Source organism: Melanaphis sacchari, unplaced genomic scaffold, assembly GCF_002803265.2.
Source record: "Melanaphis sacchari strain LSU unplaced genomic scaffold, SCAv2.0 Contig22_pilon_pilon, whole genome shotgun sequence".
In the NCBI taxonomy this organism is placed as follows: domain Eukaryota; kingdom Metazoa; phylum Arthropoda; class Insecta; order Hemiptera; family Aphididae; genus Melanaphis; species Melanaphis sacchari.
In genome coordinates, this window is record NW_020271107.1 from 1,312,641 (window position 1) to 1,332,256 (window position 19,616).

Sequence of the window (19,616 nt, forward strand, 5' to 3'; positions counted from 1 at the left end):
TCTTATCAACTGTAAAGTTTTCATGAACATTATGATACCATCATAACATCATATTATTCTTAAATCATATTATATTTCTTGGCCGTCGTATTTTTTTTTTTTTTTATTAATCGTCTTTAAATATTTTTAATTTTCTTCAAGCTTTCAAGTGTTGAAATCAATCAAAATGAGTTCTTTAGTTAGACTCGCTCAAGTTTCAAAAAGAATTGTTCGGCCGATACCATTAGTTCAACGTCAAATATCAACTTCTAAAAAAAATCAAGAAGTGTGTGTTTCCAGTGCCGAACTAACTGAACATGAACCAGTAATATTTTAAATAAATATAAAATAGATTTTAGTCTTACAAAACTCTAAACTTTAAAGATATATGATATATATATATTTAATATTACTCTCTTAAAAGACTACTTGCTTTTTCATAATTTTTTTTCTTATCATTTATTTCCTTTTCTATTTCAATTAGAAAGTTTAGAAAATAAGAAAATACAACTACTCAATTTTTCAAATAATATATTCTTTTTAAGAAGTTATAAGAATTCTGAGTTTATATTGTATTATAATTCATGATTATGATCAGAATTTCAATACAATGCATTTTTTGGAAAGTTTTCTTGATAACTAATTGCAAGTATATTATTTGTATCATATATCAAATGCTTTAAAATGAAACTTTTGTTTTACATTTTTAAAATTTTTATTGTAAAATTAGTTAATTAAAAATATTACCTCTAAATATATTCATAATATTTGCTTTAGTAATTTATACATATTTATCTGATTCACCTTTATATTTGTTGTAAAATCTGTTTACAATTTTAATACATATTAAAATATGTACTTATTAAATTTATTTTTTCTATAAAATTAAAATGGATAATTAATTTTTAAATGACTTTATTGCAGTTTCAAACTTTGATTATAGCTGTGTAATTATCATACAATGACTGCATTTTTTATTTTTAGATTATTTTAACCTGGACTCTAATAATAAAATTGTCTGTTTTAATTCTTTAACTCAATTAATAACATTTTATTTAAATTTAAATGGTATGTACTTGTTTATCAATTATTTATTGTATGAAAATTGCTAAGTATTTATAAAAAAACTTGTTGAATTAATCTTAAAATTTCAAAAAAAGAAAGTTAGTACAGAATATTTTTAAATATATAAAGAAACACTTATAAGTGTCTTTTAAAAATAAATATTAGATTACAGTAGTCAGTAGTTATAACTTATAGAAGATTGGACAATCAGGGTTAGTCAATAATAATTTTTGGATTTTTAATTTTCAGACATTTTAAATGATTTATATTTTATTTAAGTTATAACAGTAGCACTATGATTTTATTAAATAAAAGTTTTATTGTATAATGTATACCATACATACATATTTTTTATGAATGAATTGTATTTTGGGAATTTGGACAAGTAAATAATGGATTAATGTGCTGTTTAGGCTTTCAACTTATCAGACTATCAAGGTTTTACTGTAGCTATTTCTAGTTAAAACTTTGATGTATCTTAATTTATTGGAATGGTTTATGGCAAAAACTTTAAGAAAGGGTACTAAAATAAATTATTTACATTTTATTCATATAATAATTTGTAATTATTAATGAATAATTAGTTTTTGTCTAAAAATATTTTATTATATTTTGTTTTGGCTAGTCATTAAGGTGATACTGAGTTTTAAATTTTTTAAATTAGTTAGAAAATTGGTAGTTATTAAATTTTTGTTTCAAGCTAGAAACATTTTATTTATAAAAGGTTCACCTAGATAAATTCATAAGCCATTTTATTAAATATAATTATGCAATAATTTAATAATTTAAGATTTATTATTTGTTTAGCAAAAACGCAACTGGCAATCTTATGGCTTTGAAAAAGACAATGAGACAGAAGACTTGAATGCTATGCACGCTACTGGGTTTTTTTCAGTCACTTTATGTATAGTAGGTGGTATATTTATGTTTGCATATATGCCAGACTACAATTATAAGAATTGGGCAGAAAGGGAAGCTTTTCTTGAACTGAGAAGAAGAGAAGATCAAGGCTTACCACTAATCGACCCTAATTACATACACCCAAGTTTGATACGATTACCTACCGAAGAAGAATTGGGTGATACAGAAATAGTTATTTAATATTATTGGTACATAATATTATAAAATTACCAATTTTCATGTTTAGAGAATAAAATAAGATAATTTTCAATAAAAAGAAACTAAATGTTTCATTGTATAATAATTGTATTTATTTCACAAGTCTATAGAACATAGACAAATAAATTGTTTTATTATTCATTAAAATGATACTTTCTTTTATGCTTCATCATTTGATACATTTCTGTAAAAACTAATCCACAAATTCCACATGTAACCATTTCATTTATGTTGTGTAACTCTCGATGTTGTTTTAAAGTAGCTAGTTCGTTGAATATATTATCACATAATACACATTTAAATAGTTTTTCCCCTTTGTGAGCTCTGAAGTGAATATCTAAAGCACATCTAAAATTTTTATAAATTTAAATTAATAATTAATTAATAAATAAGTATTATTTTAAAAAATAATACACCTTTAATTACCTTGTGCGAAATTGACCTAAACACACGCCACACATAAATCTCATTGGAACATCATAATTTTTAAACTCATTAAAACATTCTGGATCATCTACAAAATCTAATTCTGGTTCCCACATCATCCCTATAATATCATTATCTGTAGATGCTGAGTTATCAATTTTAAAATGTTCGTGTATTTTTGTTGCGGTATTTTGATTATTTTTAACTTGAACTGCAAGATCTATGTGTGTATTTGGTTTATATTTACCTTGCTCTAGACCATAATCTTTGTGTAATGATTTCATTATAGTAGCATCTATTTTGGCTCTATAAATACAAATATAATTTACTTATTTTAAATAAAAATTAATCGTTTTAAATTTTAATGTACTTGCCCATAATCTAAAATGCACTCGCGATTATCAACTTTATATATATTCATCTTAGTTTGTAAAATATTGATCAGTATACACGTTTCATCGTCTTGTGATGGTTAACAAATGAATAAGAAGTGTAGAAGAAACAAAATTATTTTATCTTCTGTAAAAGGTGTATTTGAATCACAATAGGGGTAAAATTACAGGCTTGACCGTGACAAATTTTATAGTTTTTAAAAGGGTAATCTTTTTTTTTCGTGAAATATTTTGAGCCATAATGTGTTTCTTAGGGATACTTTACAATGTCCAACGGTCAGCTGAACAATTTAAAACGAGGTCAACTTATTTTGTTGTATATAAATACTAATAAAATTGATCAAAAAGAGTTATTTGTGAGTTGTTTTGTTCGCGGCCAATAACAATAGTGAATAGTGACAAGTATCAAAAATAAACATAAATAACATAATAATATGGAGCTCTCATAAATATATAATCCAATAAATTAACATATTTTAATTGGGAAAAATTTAACACAATTTTTTTTTAATTAATAAATTATCAGTATAAAAATGTTACATCTTAAAAAGTCGTATAGACTGTTATATTTATTTTAAATATAAAATAAAATTGTATAATATACATACATGTTTATATGTATAGGATATTCATATTTACTACCACCTATAAATGTTTAGACATAATGTTGTATTATATTATCAAATTATTTTGGTGTTTTTTGATTTATGTATGAAAGATGAAACAATTTTACAAGATGTTTCATAAGTTATTTTTATACTATAAAAAAATTATCAAAAATATGTAGTTATCATTTTTTTTTTTAAACATTCAAAGCCTAAACTGTTATACGAATTTATCATCTGCAAAATCATGAACATTTGCAAATTATTTATAGATTAAAATATGTAACATTTTCAATTAAATTACATACAATTTAAAAATTTAGAATATTAATACATTTTAGATAAATTAATTTACTGTAAATTAAAAAAAAATTAAAGTAATGTTTTAAAAGCGATAAATATTATAGTTCAAATATTGATGACATATTTAATCAAATAATAACAATTTAACTTCAAACTGATTTTAGTTGTTTTATTTATTGTTAACTATACAAGTAATATTAGTTGTTACACTTTCCAATAATACATAAGTTATCATTTTCTAATCTCAATATTAAATCCGTTTTAAGAATATACCTAACTTATTCATGTAAAATTAATAATAACCTAGCACGACAAAATTTCATTTTTCATGAATAGAAAATGTAGTTATATGAATAATGCCCGTTATCCTTACAGATAATTCACCTAAAAATCATTTATTTAAAAAAATAATACAATTATTATTAATAATTACTAGATCTTGTTCCTTAAGGAAAAAAAAAATTGAATTAATTATTCATTTAAAAAAATAATGTAATGCAGATACCTAGATTTATGGCTATGCTTGTTAGTTGTTTGTTAAACAAACACGTAAAACTTGATAAACCAGTTAATTTAGTTAAAAACAATTATTTAATATTACATGACCCCAATAGTCTAAAGAAAATAGTTATATAAGTAATATCACTAAAAAGTTGTAATATTGCCAATATTGGTATTATAGATATTTATAAATATAAATTGTTAATTTTGATAGATAGGTATATTCTTTAGCTAAAATCTAAATTAACACAAATTATTTTGTTAATTATTATTTATGATATCGCATATTTTCATTTACCTATACTTTGTAATTATATGTACCTACTGGACAATTTATACTACAGTCTTTTTTACCACGGACTTTTCCTCTAAAACTTTTTTCTTGGGACTTTTAAACTCATGATTTTTTTTTAGTAATCTAGGTACCACACTACCACTAGAATGTCTGAATGTACTATTATAATTGATTAAAGTTTAATTTAATTAATGGTATTATTTGGATATGTACCTACGCGTTATAGATAGTACCTATGCATACAATAGTTTTAAATAATAGGTTTACCTAATTGATACTAATTAATAATAATTGTAGCCTGTGGGATATGACATTAAAATTATTAAGTTAATCCTAAACCGTTTAGATACTTAACTATATACTATTAAAGTCTTATTATAATTATTATAATTAGTACCTATAGACCATAGGTAGGTACTAGGTAAAATTAATTGGCAAATAAGTATACAAAAACAAAATGGTATACTAGTAAAACATTTAAAAGTAGGTACCTACTAAATAACATCGAAATAGGCAAATGTAATAGTTAATATACATATTATACAATTAGTAAACGGACACAATTCCGTCGATTAAAATTCCACAATTTAATGCTTATTATTTTTTCTGGCTACGAAAAAAATAATAATATATAAAATATTGGCAGTCTACAATAAAATGAGTACTAATACTAAGTAACAAGTACAAATGTGATTATACAAAACATGTTATTTTTGAATAAATGTTAAAAACTAAAATCGATACTAAAATAATCGAGGTCAATATTAATGACCTCGATGTATAGCGAAAATGTATTGTATAATACTTTATAATCAGTAATCACGGTATAGGTTATTGTAATATTCTGTGATATTGCTGTAATCATCAAGTATTCAAGTAGCATTATATCATTTATCAATCGTTGAAGAATTCAGTGAAGAACCACAACTTTATTTTATCGAGTTTAACACATTTTACATTTCTAAAATACATTACATTATTCTGTATAACATTTACACATTTAGTCATCTGTCATACTGATTATAGACCTATAGTGAGAGTGAATATAGAAGAGGTTACTATACAGATTACAGACGATTGGTGTACGGTCGAGTTTAGATTAAACTTTTAAGATCTTTCTGCTGAGAAATGTAGATAGGTAATTAGATTCTTTTGAAATATATTATTAATTTTTGTTGTTAAAGTTTACAATTACCAGTAAAAACTTTTGGAAGTAATGATGCTGAATTATTAAAGTTAAATCAATTAGATAATTTAACTATGATTATACATGGAAACAGAGAATAATGTTTATTCAATTCCTGTATACAGCATTGATTTAATATTAAATATTTTATTCGTATTAATTTGGGATAAGCTATATCCAGTTGTATCCTAAAATTCTAGGGCTTCGATTAAAGTAAGTAAGAATAGTGAGATATTATTTTTTTGCTTATATATATTTAAATATTATATGATATAAAACTAAATGTTCATTATTCATGTTTATTTGTTTATCCTGAGAAATATTTTTATCTTTTGTTTAGTTGAATCATAAATTAATATTTGAATGTAATGAGATCAAATCATGGTGGAAAACACAGTAAAAGAATGGTTATCAGAGTTTGCCACTTTGGAAAAAGACGACTGGGCTACATTTGCTATAACAACATCGCAAAATAAGACGCTTATAGAATCAATATTTGCTGTACTTGATGATATTCATAAATATTCCAAGGTAAATTAAATAACCAAATGATTATTTTGTTTAAATATTTCTTCTTATTTATAGATAGTTTCATAGATAGACTTTTCCAATGTTAATTATAATTTTAAATATAATTAAATATTATTATATTTATTATAAAGTTGCGACTTTTAGACTTTCAAATTTGTATGTTAAAACAAAAATTATACAAAATACACACAGATAAATTTTACCTAGATACTACTATAGTTATCTTTTGTATTTTTTTATCATTAGTAATTTAAATTAAGTTTACATTTATGATTTACCTACCAATTTAATTTTACACTAGTGTCCCATAATATATTTTGTAAAAAATATATATTTACTACAACTTAATAATCCAAAGTAAAATTTAGAATAGGTACTTTTTTTTATAATATATTTAACAATCAACTGTTAAATTAATTAGTATAACAAATTTTACTATGATATTATTTTCTGAATAAGAAATAATTGTATTTACATTAACAGTATACTCAGTTCTATAACTAAATTTAAATAGTAATAAAAAATAACATTTTTACGTATTAAATTAAAATAAATGTTTTTAATTTAATACAGTTAGGTCATATATTTTAGTTTATTCAATTAATATTTAAGTATTGCATTTTATATTATACTTAAAACTTTAAATTTTAAAATTACAATTCTTTCATATTATTTTTGTGTTTCTATCATATTATAATATGATAATTTTAATAATAAAATATGTGTTTTAATGTTTTATATTTTAGTAAAATATCATGTTAATTTTCATTCATTAATATTCCGTGTATAATGAAATTTACATCATATAAGTTACATGTATATAACATTATTATATAATAAATGGTAATATTTTTATTTTATTATTCAAATAAATATTGGACAAAAAATGTGTCAGTTATTAAAACTTATAACTTTTACATCGTTTTAATAAACCTTAATAATTGAATTGATTATATATTAATGTTTTAATTAATTTATTGATCTGTTAAATATTCTATCACTATTTTGAAATGTTTATTTAACAATTATTAATTTATTAATTACTTTTGCAGTTAATTGATCGTATTTGTGGTGCACTTTTTAATTGTTATCGAACTGAAGAAACTGATTTACATTTGTTTGTACTACTATTTATACCACACTTAACATATAGTTATCTTAATTCTATTGCTCATATTGACAAGCAAGTAAGTAAAATCAGTATTCATATTTAAATGTAAAAATATTTATTTTTTTGTTATATTTTCTACAATATATAATATATTTAATATTCTTAAGAATATATATACTTTTTGCTATACTAAAAAATAAGTTAATGATTCTTATAAAAAGAAGAAAAAAATTTTATTATTTGAAATTTGAAAACAGTGATATTTACTTAATATTCATATGTATATTAGAATAAATAAATAGGATTTTTCATACATTGTAGAAGAATGTATTGGGCATATAGTTTTTGAAATGTACATAATATCTTGAGTATTTGGCATTTATTAATACATTTTTATTTTATCAATATTAGAGCTGCCGCAGTATTGAAGCATTACTAATTGGAATTTACAATCTTGAAGCTGTAGATGAAAATAATACACCTAGATTTATATCATTTCGTCTGCCATCATTAGCTCAACCATCTATTTACCATGAAGTATGTATTTAAATTATTGACTAGAAATTAATGTTAGTGTATTTATAAACTTATTAGTTATTAAAGAAAAGTAATAAAAATAACAATTTGTCTAACTTATGATTATGTATTTCATTACAATCATTTAACCTATACTATGTTTTTAAATATTAAAGCCTAGTAGTTTGGCACCAACTTCATTAACAGAGACTGCCATTCGTCGTTTAGAACAAAGAGACACACATCCAGTTCGCCGAGGTCCATCTAATCAAATTGAAAGACTATCTGCATCTAATAGAATGGAAGTTCTTAGTAATTTATATTTCATATACTACAAAAATTTAAATCTTCTGCCAGAAGTTTATAATCCATTTGATCGTTTTTATAGAGTTACATCTAAGTAAGTTTATTCATTGTTCAATATTACATTACTACGTCATAATTTCTCATTTTTGCCTTACTGTTATTGTTATAGAATGGTTACTCAGGGTTATCTTAATAAGCGTTCAACATCATTCAGTAATTCTGATATATCAACATCAACAAATTTACCACGTATCCCACTTTCTCCTAAATTCTTAATTCATCTACTATATTGCTTATATATCTCAATGTAAGTATTTATATGAACATTTTCAGTTTTTCTGTTGTTTTATGTTATTTTCTATTTATTAAAAAAAAAAAAAACTGTTATTGATTGAGCTTAAAGAAAAATTATTGCAAAATTAAATACATTGATCAGTTTACTGATTGAATCTATGTATTTTTTTTATATTGTTGAGTACAATGACTTATTATTTAAGAATACTAAAAGCTCTTATACACTTAGCTATGTTATTATTATACTAATTTAAACTATTATAACAGTTTTTCTTGCTAAGATTTAATTTTTAATTTTATATTTAAAATGTTAAAATTAAAGAAATTTGTAAATTTTAATTTATTTAATTTATAAGTCCCCAAATTTAACATCAAATTAAAATATTCTGTTCATTAAAAATATTAAAATTGATAATTTATTATTAATTTTTATCATAAATGTTTTTAAAGATTTAACTGTGGAAAAGCAGAAGCGTTTCAAGCTTTAGAAGATATTTATTATCGTGCATGTTATAGTTGTTATTGTGAAGTGATATTATTAGCCAATGCAATTAAAAATTCTTGTCAAGGATGTTTTGAAGGTCAGTTAAGGTAAACAATAATTTTGTTTTGAACTTTATGTATAATATTATTTAGGTGGTCAATCACCTAACATGACATCAGTGGGTACACCTGTAAGCAGTAATACTTGTAGCACACCAGTATCTAAATCAATGATTACAAATGCATCATTTAGAACAAAAAAGTTACCAGGTAATAAAATAAATTAAAATTTTTTCAAAATTATATTTAACAAAAAAAAATATTGATCATTTATTTAACTTATGATAAATATTTGAGTTTGTTTAGCAAAAATATTGTTTAAAAAAAAATGTAAAGATGCATTTTCAAGTTGTGTTACAGCAAAAAAACTCCTTATTTTGTTCATAGATGAATATTTAATTAATTGTTTTAAGTATTTAAGTTTTATGTTTTCTTCTTTGTCAATTTTCTTCTACTGAGTTTGTATTTTTGAGTATTTATCTGTATGTTTGGCTTGGTGTAAATTGGAAATCATTATAATTTCATACATTTTATTTCAGATGATATTCCAATTCAAAATCTTCAAGGAACATTTGATGAAAGTGCTGATGTTGCTGCAAATTTATCATCAATAACGGAGGAAACTAATGATTTAAAAGATCCAAGTGCTGATATGGTGCCAGTTAAACGAAGTTTGCCTAAAATTGCTGCTAATTTTGGTAAAAAAACTGCTGAAAAAATAGCAACTGCTGTCAAAAATTCAGGAAATATGAAAACATCAAAGTTTAACACTCAAAATGGTTCAGACATTTATGAAACCGATGAAAGTGGTATTGATTTAGCTGGATCTGACATATCTGATACTAAAACTGGTTTAGGACATGATGATAGAACTACTATGACACCTTTATTAAGTAGGAGAAATCCCAGTATGTCTGTCGAATTAGATTCTTCTAGATCAATTCAGGTAATTATATTTATGTTAAATTTTTATTTTTATTTTAATCTACTAAATATTGTTAAATCTACCTGATGCTGATAACATTTTTAATTTTTCTTGAAAAACATTGTTACATGTACAATATTTCTTAATACATATTTTCAGATGGGTGTAAACGTAAAGTGTTACAAAGAAAGATTCCATTAACTTATAAGTTATAACTTTCATTCTTCACTATTCATATTGGTAATACTATTAATATCGCAAAGTTATTGTTCTAATCACATTCGCTATTATTTTACATGTGTATAAGTTGTTGTAGTGCTTAAAGTACAATTAAATACTAGTTCACCCTTAGTTGCATGGATATTTTTTGTAGTTACATATTTATTTATTTGTAATTTTTTACCTTAAATTTAAAGTTTTTTTTTTTTATTATTAACTTCAATATTCTTTTTCTATTACCTTCTTTAATTGCAATTTTTAATAAATACTCAATATTTCTCGTTTAAGACTAAATAATACTGGTTTATTACAAAAATTATTCAAACAAACTAGTGAGTAGTAATATTTTTTAGTCATTTAGAGCAAATGAGAAAAAAAATATGTTCATAAATTCAATATACTGACCATCTGATGTTAAATACTTTTAGGTTCTGTTCATTATTGTTATGGCACTTATTACATACTAATTATTATACGAAAATTAATGTGGTAGTTTTATTGTAACCTAACATACAGTGTTTAACAAAATTAATATTAAAGAATTATATTATTATTGGAATTGATATTTCCAGCTGATAATGGTTTATTAAAATTTTTAGTAAGAAAGGGAGTTAATAATTTTTAAATTTAATTAATTTAAATTATTTTATTATCTGTAAGAAGTACTGAGGATTAGTAGCAGCTATAGTGTTAACTGTTAGTAGAATATTGTATCTTACAGGAATCTGAGATTTATATTTTAATAACTACAGGGTGCATAGTGTTTACCAATCATTAAATTAAATCTTAACACTGTTGGGAACAATTTTTATCAATAATTTTTTTTATATCCTATTATGTTCACATGTACATATTTGATATTAATAATGTTTGAAATATTTTTTTTTATTATTAATAATTATTGGAGCGTTAACCCCTACTCTAGATATGATACTGTATGTGAGAAGCACATTGAATACTTTAGATAATCTAGGGGACAAATAAAAATAATAAATATTTTTAAATTTATAGATTTGATACTTACACTCTTTGAATCTCCTATATTTATTTTATTACATTTTTTTGATTAAATCATTATATTTTTTATTTTCCTATGGAACATTTTTTTGCCTAACTACTACATTTTAAAACCAATCTTTAATTACATTTTAAAATAATAAGTATTGATAATTTTATTTTTATAACCATAACTTAATTTTATGTTGAATTTATTATAATTCCCAATGATAAAATAGAAAAAACTATTAAGACCAAAATATATTATTTATTTATGCAATATAAATTAGAATCAAATGACACAAAATGGCAGTGATGTATGAACCATGCAATTAAATTTAGAAAAAGATTTTAATATAAAATACATATATGATCAATTTCTTCTAAATATAATACTTACCTTTGACAATAAAATCTAATTATTAATAATGGAATTTATAACAACCAAAACATATATTTTCATTTATTTTTGATTAAATGTTTTGATTAATAATGAATATTTAGGAATTATATAATCTATGAACAATATTTCTAGTTTTATAATACTTGTTTTATTTCAATCATTTTTACCCAGTATATTATTGTGCAATTATAATTTATATTTCTAAAGCTTTATTTTTACTACAAAATATGTCATATATATTTTTTATTTAAGTACTCTGATTTCAAAATATAGTAGTGTATAAAATGTATTTGAATTTAACTAAATTATTTATGTTACAGATGGAGAGTACAGCATTATGACTTGCAATCAAATTATTTATTATATTGGGCTTATGGACAAGGAAGTTTGGTTTGGTGTAATTTTCGTAAAATGTATCAAAATTATCTAATAGATCTAGAATTTTATTGTGATAATCAAGATTTAATGTTCTTATAATTTTATCTTAAACTGTATGTACTTAATTAATTTTAATCTTGAAATTGTTATATTATTGATGAATAACAAATGTTGCTATTTAAATTAAAATCTTTAAGTTAAAAAAAAAAAAAAATAAATTAGTTGTTTTTGTAGCTAAAAATATTAAAAAGTATCAAGTTTAGTTTTACATAATAAATCAGTAACTATTTCCATAAATAATTTTATACCTAATCCATGAATATTATACTGCTGAAGATAAATTAACAGAGTTATACGACTGATCTGCAATTTAAATAACTCCTTGAAAATTACAATCATAGAAAAATTAGTCACGTTGGAAAATAAAAAAACTTAATTCTTAGGAATAATTTTAAGAATGTATTATTTTACTAGCCGTGTAACTCTTACTTAATGATTTAATAATATACTATAATTAATTATAAAATGTTTAAAAATAGAAAACTATGGAAATATTTCTAATACTTTTATTTTCATAATTATTGTATTGTATACAAGGGTTTATAAAAATTATTAAAATACACAGTTAACTGAAAAACTTATCTAACATGTATTATTTCTTCTAATTATTTTTTTATTAATACTATACTGTGAATTTGTAACAAGATACACAAAATTTAGGGACATCAAGTGTTTTTTATACAAGTATATCAACTACAACATAAAACAAAAAATATTCTAAAATATTAAGTAGTATTATTTCTTATTTGAATACTTATAATTAATACACACATGAAAAAATAGTTGAGTATACATTAAAATAAACTTAATTACAATCATTGAGAAATTTGCTTTGTCCTTCATTTTTTTTTTTTTTGAACCTTATAATTATAACTACATAATTTTAAATGAATCAAATGTCAATACAATTTATATTGTAAATACCATATTAGTTAAAACACAATTTTACATATTTTAAATTAAAAAAAATAGAAAAGAGTATTTTTAATTAATTCTATAAATTTCTATAACTAACAAATATCAACCAAATTTACTTTATACTAAATAGTACTAATACTTCTGTCTTAACAAACAATAGGTATATGTCCTAATGAATAGTTAAAAAATATTCATATCAATTTTTCTAAGGTTATTATTTTAAAAAAAAAAGTAATAATAAATTACAATAAAAATAACCACCTTGACCAATAAACAATAACATAATTAAAAATTATGTTTTGGCAAATAAATATATGTTGATTTTCAAAAAATACTTATTATAATTTAAAATAAGTTAATTAACAATTATTCTTATTAAACCAGCTTAAAACATAATACTGCATTTAAATATGTAAGAAAAAAAAAACATATAATGGATCAAAATTTGTTTTTAGATATGTTAAAAAAAAAGTATTTCAGTAATTCCAAAACACAAGTTTTTTCTTAATATGTTAGATACAAATGATAACTTGCAAACATCGAAAATGGTCATAAAATAAAAATTATACAAAAAAAAAAAAATCAAATTTAGTGGAAGGCATGTTTTTTTTGACTAATTGTGTCCACAAAGCTAAAATATTCAATGCATTACTTAACTAATATGAATATACACTTCTTTAAAACAAGAATATTGCAATAATTAATTTATACTTTTTTGTCGCTAATTACATTATGTTACAGAATTTTTTTGTATTCTCATTTGTTGAAGTATCCTCATTTTCACCACCTACTTCAGAATTATTTTGAGTGTTATTTTCTTCAGATTTTACATTATCACTATTATTTTCACAAGCAACTGTCTCAGGTTCTAGGGAATTCTCTTTTTCAACTATGACTTCAGCTATAGAAATATTTGGTTCATTTTCACTTATTGAAGTACCATAGGTTATTTTTTGAAAAGGATATTTCATTAAATTCCATAGTTTAAGTATTTTAGTAGACTTTTGTTCTTGTTCTGGTAAATCTTCAAATTTTCGCTTTCGTTCATTAATTAATACCTCTTCATCCAGTAATAAAATATCATCTTCTAACGTAGTATCTAAATCCTCGTTAGAATGTAATGGTGCTCTTGATGATATATTAAAGAAAGATGCAGGTGACCTAATATTATTCAATTCTAAATCATCTTCCAAATCATGCGAATACTCATTATCATCTAAAGAATCACTTGGAGAATATGGAATATCTAGACATTTGATTGAATTTACCTGAAAAATTAAATACATTTTAAACTAATACATATTACACTATTATAAATGAGCAACATATAAGTAAAACACAATCATAGTGTTTTGAGTGTTTACTCAAATTTAACAAAACTTGATAATTAAATTAAAATATCATATTACATGTAATTTAAACTTACTTGAATATCCTTTTCACCATTTTTTGCATCTGCTTCATTTGAATTTTCATTAGAGATATCAATAGTTTCTGATTCTCTATCTTCTTGAGTGCAAATTGAACCAATAGTAATATTACGATCTGTATCACTATCCATTTCTAAATTTGGTTCTAATGAAGATGTATTATCAACATCAAAATTTATACTATCAGTTTTATTATGGTTTCCGTTTAATTCACTGCCATTAGTTTCTACAGATTCATGAAGCTTTTGTTTCTCATCATCTTTATCTGTTTTTTTGGATACAACTTTTTTTAAAGTCAACAAATCATCACCATTGTTAATAAATAAACAACGTGTATCTTTTCCACTCACCACAGCTTCAGTCATTTTTTTTTCTTTCTAAAATCAGAAAACAACAATTTATTTAATAAGACTATAGAAGATATTTTCTGTGTCAAAATTAATTAACCGGAATGGCAACTTAGCGCCAAATCCTAATAATAACTAGTGTTTTCACTCTATTATAACACATTGATATTTACATAAATTTAAATTATGTTGAATAAAAATAATAAACAGATCTTTTAAAATTTAAACTCAGTTTTAAATAGTCTCAATTTCAAAAACTTGTATAAATCAAAAGTTTGAACTACAACTTGTGTAGTAATGTAATAGGCATTTTATACCATATATAGTATATTTTTAATACAGTAATTTATTACAATCCAAATAATTAATTCATAGTAACCTAACGTGAATTAATAAGGCATATGTATATGCATGATGAAACTAGTACAAAAATTAATTTAATTGTAATGCCATTAAAAATTATATTATTTAATCCTAGTAGTAGATAGTAATTCGTAAATATATACATATGTACAATGTTTATTAATTGTACTTCCAGTATAGAAAATATAATAACATATTTTAGACATGTCTTTTTTTCTAGTAAAAAAAGTTAGTATGTATATTTTTTTTTAAATTTATACTGTTACAAATTGATTTTCATTTAAATGGATAAAATCTGAAATCAATATTATTATTATAAATATATATTAAACTTTTTTAATTTTCTAATAAGTTAAAATTTTGATTCAATTTTAAAGGAATGAATTGGTAATACACTCATGATTATTAAATGTTTTATTAAGTCAACAGGTTTGTTGTTCAACAAAACTGATTTAAAAATTATTAAAAATTTTAATGATTCTCCTCATACCTGTAACCCTACTATATATCATATAAAATAATCTACTATTAATTACATTTAAAATAAATTACTGATATGTAATTTTGTTATTTAATGAAGAACTATAAGAACTTCAATATAAAATTATAATCAACAATGCACATACTCAATAATATCTATAGAAAATATGAGAAATTAACTTATAAAAAGAAAATTTATAATAGGTGATACTGATTAGGTATTAATGGTATCAAAAAACTTTTAATCATGCAAGCAAAAAGTATAGTATTTTTTTTACTTCAATTATATTATTTAAAAAAATATTTAAGTACAGCTAGATATATGATTTTAAACTATTTTTTGTTGTTTATGCAACTTTAAACTTAATTGAAATATTTGTATAAAAACGTACTACAGAACTTGTACAAAATAAAACTATTGATATTTCTTGGATGCCAATTAAATAAACATTTATAATATTATTAAATACATAAATTGCATAAAACATTAGGAAATATATTCAATAATTTTAATGAAAAAGATAAATGATAAATAATAAGTTATAATAAATAACAAATTATAAAGAAAAACATTAGTTAATTATTATTTGAAAATATTCAAAATTATCATAAAATATAGAGCCTGATAGAATATAAAAAAAAAATAAATGCATAAAATGTTAGTTTAGAAAATTTCAATTCCTCAATTGTTCAGCATTATCTTCATCATAGTCTTCAAATTCTTCATTTTCATAAAATTCATCTTCTTCTTCACTATCTGCATCATTACTATTATGTAATGACTGGACACGTGTAAATGCTTCATATATTTCATTCAAACATTCTGGGTTATCAGGTACTAGTTTGATTTTAGATTTCATTTCTTCTTCTTCCTCATCGTCATCATCTTCTCCAGAATCATCATTGTCTTCATTATTATGATTTTCACCATTTAAAATTTGTCCATTAACAGGATTTATATTATCAGAAGGTTTATAAGTGAAATCAACTATTATTTGCAAACAAGGTTTTTCATGTACTACTGGATGATTACATGTACCAAATACAGACATAGATTTGTAATCAATACTAACTACTTGATTAGTAGCATCATTCTTCCAGTATAGTTTACTTTCAGCAACATACAGGGTGCCTTTTCCAAATGTTATCTCATCAACTATAAATGCAACATTAGATTCATAGCGCTGAATTGTTTCATCTTCTTCATTAAAACTAGCAAGTGTATCCATTTTTATTTTATGTTTATAAAATTATTTATTACTTTAATGTGGAAACTATATAATTAATAATATAGATATCGGCTTGACACTGAAAAATACAAAACAAATAGCCTAAGCCTAAATGGAAAGATACAATTAAAATCTAAATATTTTAAAACTACTCATACAAAAAGCTTGAAACCTTATAAATTCTTATGTTTGATACAGTTATAATAATTTATTGGTTAATAAAAATATTCAATATTCATATTTAAAATTGATTTTATCGTTCTATTGTTTATACCATAATCAAAATAAAAAATTCCTCTACTCGATTATCAATGAAATAAAGAAAACTATAGGTAGGTCTCTTAATTGAACATAGTACTAGTTTCATTTATATGGTATTTAAATAAAAAAAAATTTACAAATAATACCCATAATATTATAATTTAATTATTAATTAGTTAAAATATACCATGCAGTATGACCTAATGAGAAACGTCTTATGAACAACAAAATTACATTAACTGCAATTGTCTATTTCGGCAATACAACAAAATAAACGGCTATGGCGGTATTTTTAAGAGCCACGTTTATTGTTTATTACGAAATATCCGATACGGAATAAGTAAATAAATCTAGATAGCAACTTAGTGTCTTACCTTAAGAGATAATAATACAATACGTACGAATTTGTAAACTGTAAAATGAGAACAGAATATTTACAATAAAAACAGAACAGATCAGACACAATTTCACTCAAACAATATCAAGTTCAAGAGCAATGTGACGGATAACAAATTAACAAGTAATTTAATTCTTACACATCAAATAAATAATCGGAATTCAGAATCGGAAACTGTTCCAGACAGCGGCTCAAGTAGTAAGGTTGGTTTATAACTTGTTTATACTCGAGACAGTTTGACCAAATGGAGAATATAACAAATAATTTTAATGTTTGGGATCTGAACATTCTTTTAGTGGTTAAGTAGTTAACAGGTTTCTTCCCTTTCTTTATTTTTATTTAAATTAAGATTATAATAGATTGTTATGTATATTATATAGGTATACTATATAATATATTATATACATAAGTTGTAATTTATTATTATGAATAAACAATATGATATATTAATATTTAATATACTTTTACTTATTACTAATTAGGTTTTTTAACAAGAAAAACTAGACGTGGAATTTTAATTTGAACTACAAAAGGGTAATCATAAAAATAAAGATTTTTTTTAAGAATGCTAAGAAATAAAAATCTACAATTTCAACCATTGGTACTATATATAACTAAGTAATATCAACATGAAAAGTAGTCGATGACCAATGAGAAGCTAGTAGCAAATTTTGCATCAGTGGGTAACATAAATTTAAAACAAATTTTTTCATTTCTTTAAACACTTATTCAATGCCTATGTATTAAATTATAATTCATATACATAGGCAACACAAATTATAAGAGTAAGTTTTTAAATAAATTGTTGTGGGTTTAAAATACTTTTATTTATTTCAACATAAACGAAACCGATAAATTTAAGAAACCATGTGTACAACTAATATGGTATAAATATAGATGCATAAACTGATTTTGTATTACAAAAAAAAATAATATTAATATTATTATATTCGATACCTAATTTTTAAGGAATACATTGTATGTTATAAATTTTCATAATTCTATGCAAATATGAAATAATATATTTTTATTATAAAAACTTAAACCATTATTCTTTATTAAAATATTTTTTTAAATATATATTTAGACCGAAAATATCAATAATAATTATGTAATATGTATATTTTTGATTACAGTATAAACTTACGGAAAACTCGTTTTAAATTGTTAACCCTTAGCTGTAAAAATTAAACATTTTAAAAATGTTTAAAACTTCTAGTTATGCAAAATTAAAATATATACTTAAGTATTTTTAATATCCTGAAATAGATATATTTATAATTTATGAGAATTGAGGAATATCACGTTAATTTTTCAATTTTATAGATTCCACAAACATTTTTTATCAACATTTAAAAATTTTTTTATTTTGAATGTCTATAAACGCTTAGTTTACAGTCAAAATAGTTTGAATGCTACTATAACATTTAATCAAGTATCTATAATGTTATTCATTTTTTAGTAACAGCAATGTTAATAATCCTAGGTACTTATATTAGTTATATTAAAATAAATTAAATTTAATAGCTTTATCAAAAAAACATACCATGAATTATATTTATGCTATAAATATGCCAATCTATTTTTAATCGATTTTCATGTACAATACTACTTAATATTTAACACATACATATTACATTCTGTGACCTATTTGACAACTAATTTACAGTAGAACAATACTCATCCAATTTTAAATATATAATAAAATTGGATATAATTTAAATAAATCATTAGGCCTGTAAGTTTATTCATTTTTTTTTTTTTTAGGAACTTATTAGACGATGTTCTCCTGGCCACAAATGTGTTTCATAAACATGTGAATCTAAATAGCTAATTTTGATTTTGTATTTTTTATTTTTTAGTAATTTTTACATCATATTTTTTTTTTAGCTCAATTTAATGTATTTATTATTAGATTTTATCAATTAACATCTTTACATGCATAGTTTTTGTTTTACACAGACTGTACATAAGTACTTACATCAAATTTATAGTTTATAAAATAATATTTTACATACGTTATATAACGGTTAGCTAA

General features: G+C 22.2%; 5 protein-coding genes across 8 annotated transcripts; 2 read left to right on the plus strand and 3 right to left on the minus strand.

Moving 5' to 3' along the window:
- The first annotated feature begins 55 nt into the window (after positions 1-55).
- Positions 56-2,207, plus strand: LOC112594426 (NADH dehydrogenase [ubiquinone] 1 beta subcomplex subunit 11, mitochondrial). Its single transcript, XM_025339200.1, has 2 exons — positions 56-304; positions 1,852-2,207. The coding sequence occupies exons 1-2, from the start codon at positions 167-169 to the stop codon at positions 2,143-2,145; spliced, it is 432 nt and encodes a 143-aa protein (XP_025194985.1). The 5' UTR covers positions 56-166; the 3' UTR covers positions 2,146-2,207.
- A 36-nt stretch (positions 2,208-2,243) lies between these two features.
- On the minus strand, positions 2,244-3,435 carry LOC112594431 (zinc finger protein 107-like). The gene is made up of 3 exons (XM_025339207.1): positions 2,964-3,435; positions 2,590-2,895; positions 2,244-2,511 (listed from the first exon to the last, which is right to left on the minus strand). Exons 1-3 carry the CDS (start codon positions 3,008-3,010, stop codon positions 2,298-2,300), a joined length of 567 nt encoding a protein of 188 aa, XP_025194992.1. The 5' UTR covers positions 3,011-3,435; the 3' UTR covers positions 2,244-2,297.
- Positions 3,436-5,524: 2,089 nt separating this feature from the next.
- LOC112594459 (hyccin) lies at positions 5,525-12,242 on the plus strand. 4 transcript variants are annotated; one of them, XM_025339250.1, is made up of 11 exons: positions 5,525-6,084; positions 6,212-6,402; positions 7,455-7,589; positions 7,925-8,050; positions 8,206-8,429; positions 8,505-8,642; positions 9,080-9,210; positions 9,293-9,382; positions 9,712-10,118; positions 10,257-10,337; positions 12,036-12,242. In XM_025339250.1, the coding sequence occupies exons 2-10, from the start codon at positions 6,253-6,255 to the stop codon at positions 10,296-10,298; spliced, it is 1,443 nt and encodes a 480-aa protein (XP_025195035.1). In that variant the 5' UTR covers positions 5,525-6,084; positions 6,212-6,252; the 3' UTR covers positions 10,299-10,337; positions 12,036-12,242. The 4 variants fall into 4 exon arrangements, with proteins under 4 accessions (XP_025195035.1, XP_025195032.1, XP_025195033.1 ...); XM_025339247.1 differs by having other exon boundaries at positions 5,526-6,084; positions 9,266-9,382; positions 12,036-12,241; XM_025339248.1 differs by having other exon boundaries at positions 5,526-5,823; positions 9,266-9,382; positions 12,036-12,241.
- A 1,267-nt stretch (positions 12,243-13,509) lies between these two features.
- Positions 13,510-17,781, minus strand: LOC112594309 (suppressor of Mek1-like). Its single transcript, XM_025339024.1, has 3 exons — positions 17,556-17,781; positions 14,498-14,878; positions 13,510-14,339 (listed from the first exon to the last, which is right to left on the minus strand). The coding sequence occupies exons 2-3, from the start codon at positions 14,864-14,866 to the stop codon at positions 13,797-13,799; spliced, it is 912 nt and encodes a 303-aa protein (XP_025194809.1). The 5' UTR covers positions 14,867-14,878; positions 17,556-17,781; the 3' UTR covers positions 13,510-13,796.
- On the minus strand, positions 16,302-17,011 carry LOC112594310 (methylosome subunit pICln-like). The gene has a single exon (XM_025339025.1). The coding sequence runs from the start codon at positions 16,918-16,920 to the stop codon at positions 16,366-16,368; it is 555 nt and encodes a 184-aa protein (XP_025194810.1). The 5' UTR covers positions 16,921-17,011; the 3' UTR covers positions 16,302-16,365.
- Positions 17,782-19,616: the final 1,835 nt, after the last annotated feature.

Bases quoted from the DNA above. Each gene is read 5' to 3' on its own strand.
- LOC112594431 (XM_025339207.1), bottom strand. From the start codon at position 3,010: ATGAATATATATAAAGTTGATAATCGCGAGTGCATTTTAGATTATGG. The intron at 2,896-2,963 runs GCAAGTACATTA...TTGTATTTATAG, and splicing joins GAGTGCATTTTAGATTATGG to AGCCAAAATAGATGCTACTA. The intron at 2,512-2,589 runs GTAATTAAAGGT...TAAAAATTTTAG, and splicing joins TTAGGTCAATTTCGCACAAG to ATGTGCTTTAGATATTCACT.
- LOC112594426 (XM_025339200.1), top strand. From the start codon at position 167: ATGAGTTCTTTAGTTAGACTCGCTCAAGTTTCAAAAAGAATTGTTCGG. The intron at 305-1,851 runs GTAATATTTTAA...TTATTTGTTTAG, and splicing joins AACTAACTGAACATGAACCA to CAAAAACGCAACTGGCAATC.
- LOC112594309 (XM_025339024.1), bottom strand. From the start codon at position 14,866: ATGACTGAAGCTGTGGTGAGTGGAAAAGATACACGTTGTTTATTTATT. The intron at 14,340-14,497 runs GTAAGTTTAAAT...TTAATTTTTCAG, and splicing joins ATGGTGAAAAGGATATTCAA to GTAAATTCAATCAAATGTCT.
- LOC112594310 (XM_025339025.1), bottom strand. From the start codon at position 16,920: ATGGATACACTTGCTAGTTTTAATGAAGAAGATGAAACAATTCAGCGC.
- LOC112594459 (XM_025339247.1), top strand. From the start codon at position 6,253: ATGGTGGAAAACACAGTAAAAGAATGGTTATCAGAGTTTGCCACTTTG. The intron at 9,211-9,265 runs GTCAGTTAAGGT...AATATTATTTAG, and splicing joins TTGTCAAGGATGTTTTGAAG to GTGGTCAATCACCTAACATG. The intron at 10,119-10,256 runs GTAATTATATTT...ACATATTTTCAG, and splicing joins ATTCTTCTAGATCAATTCAG to ATGGGTGTAAACGTAAAGTG.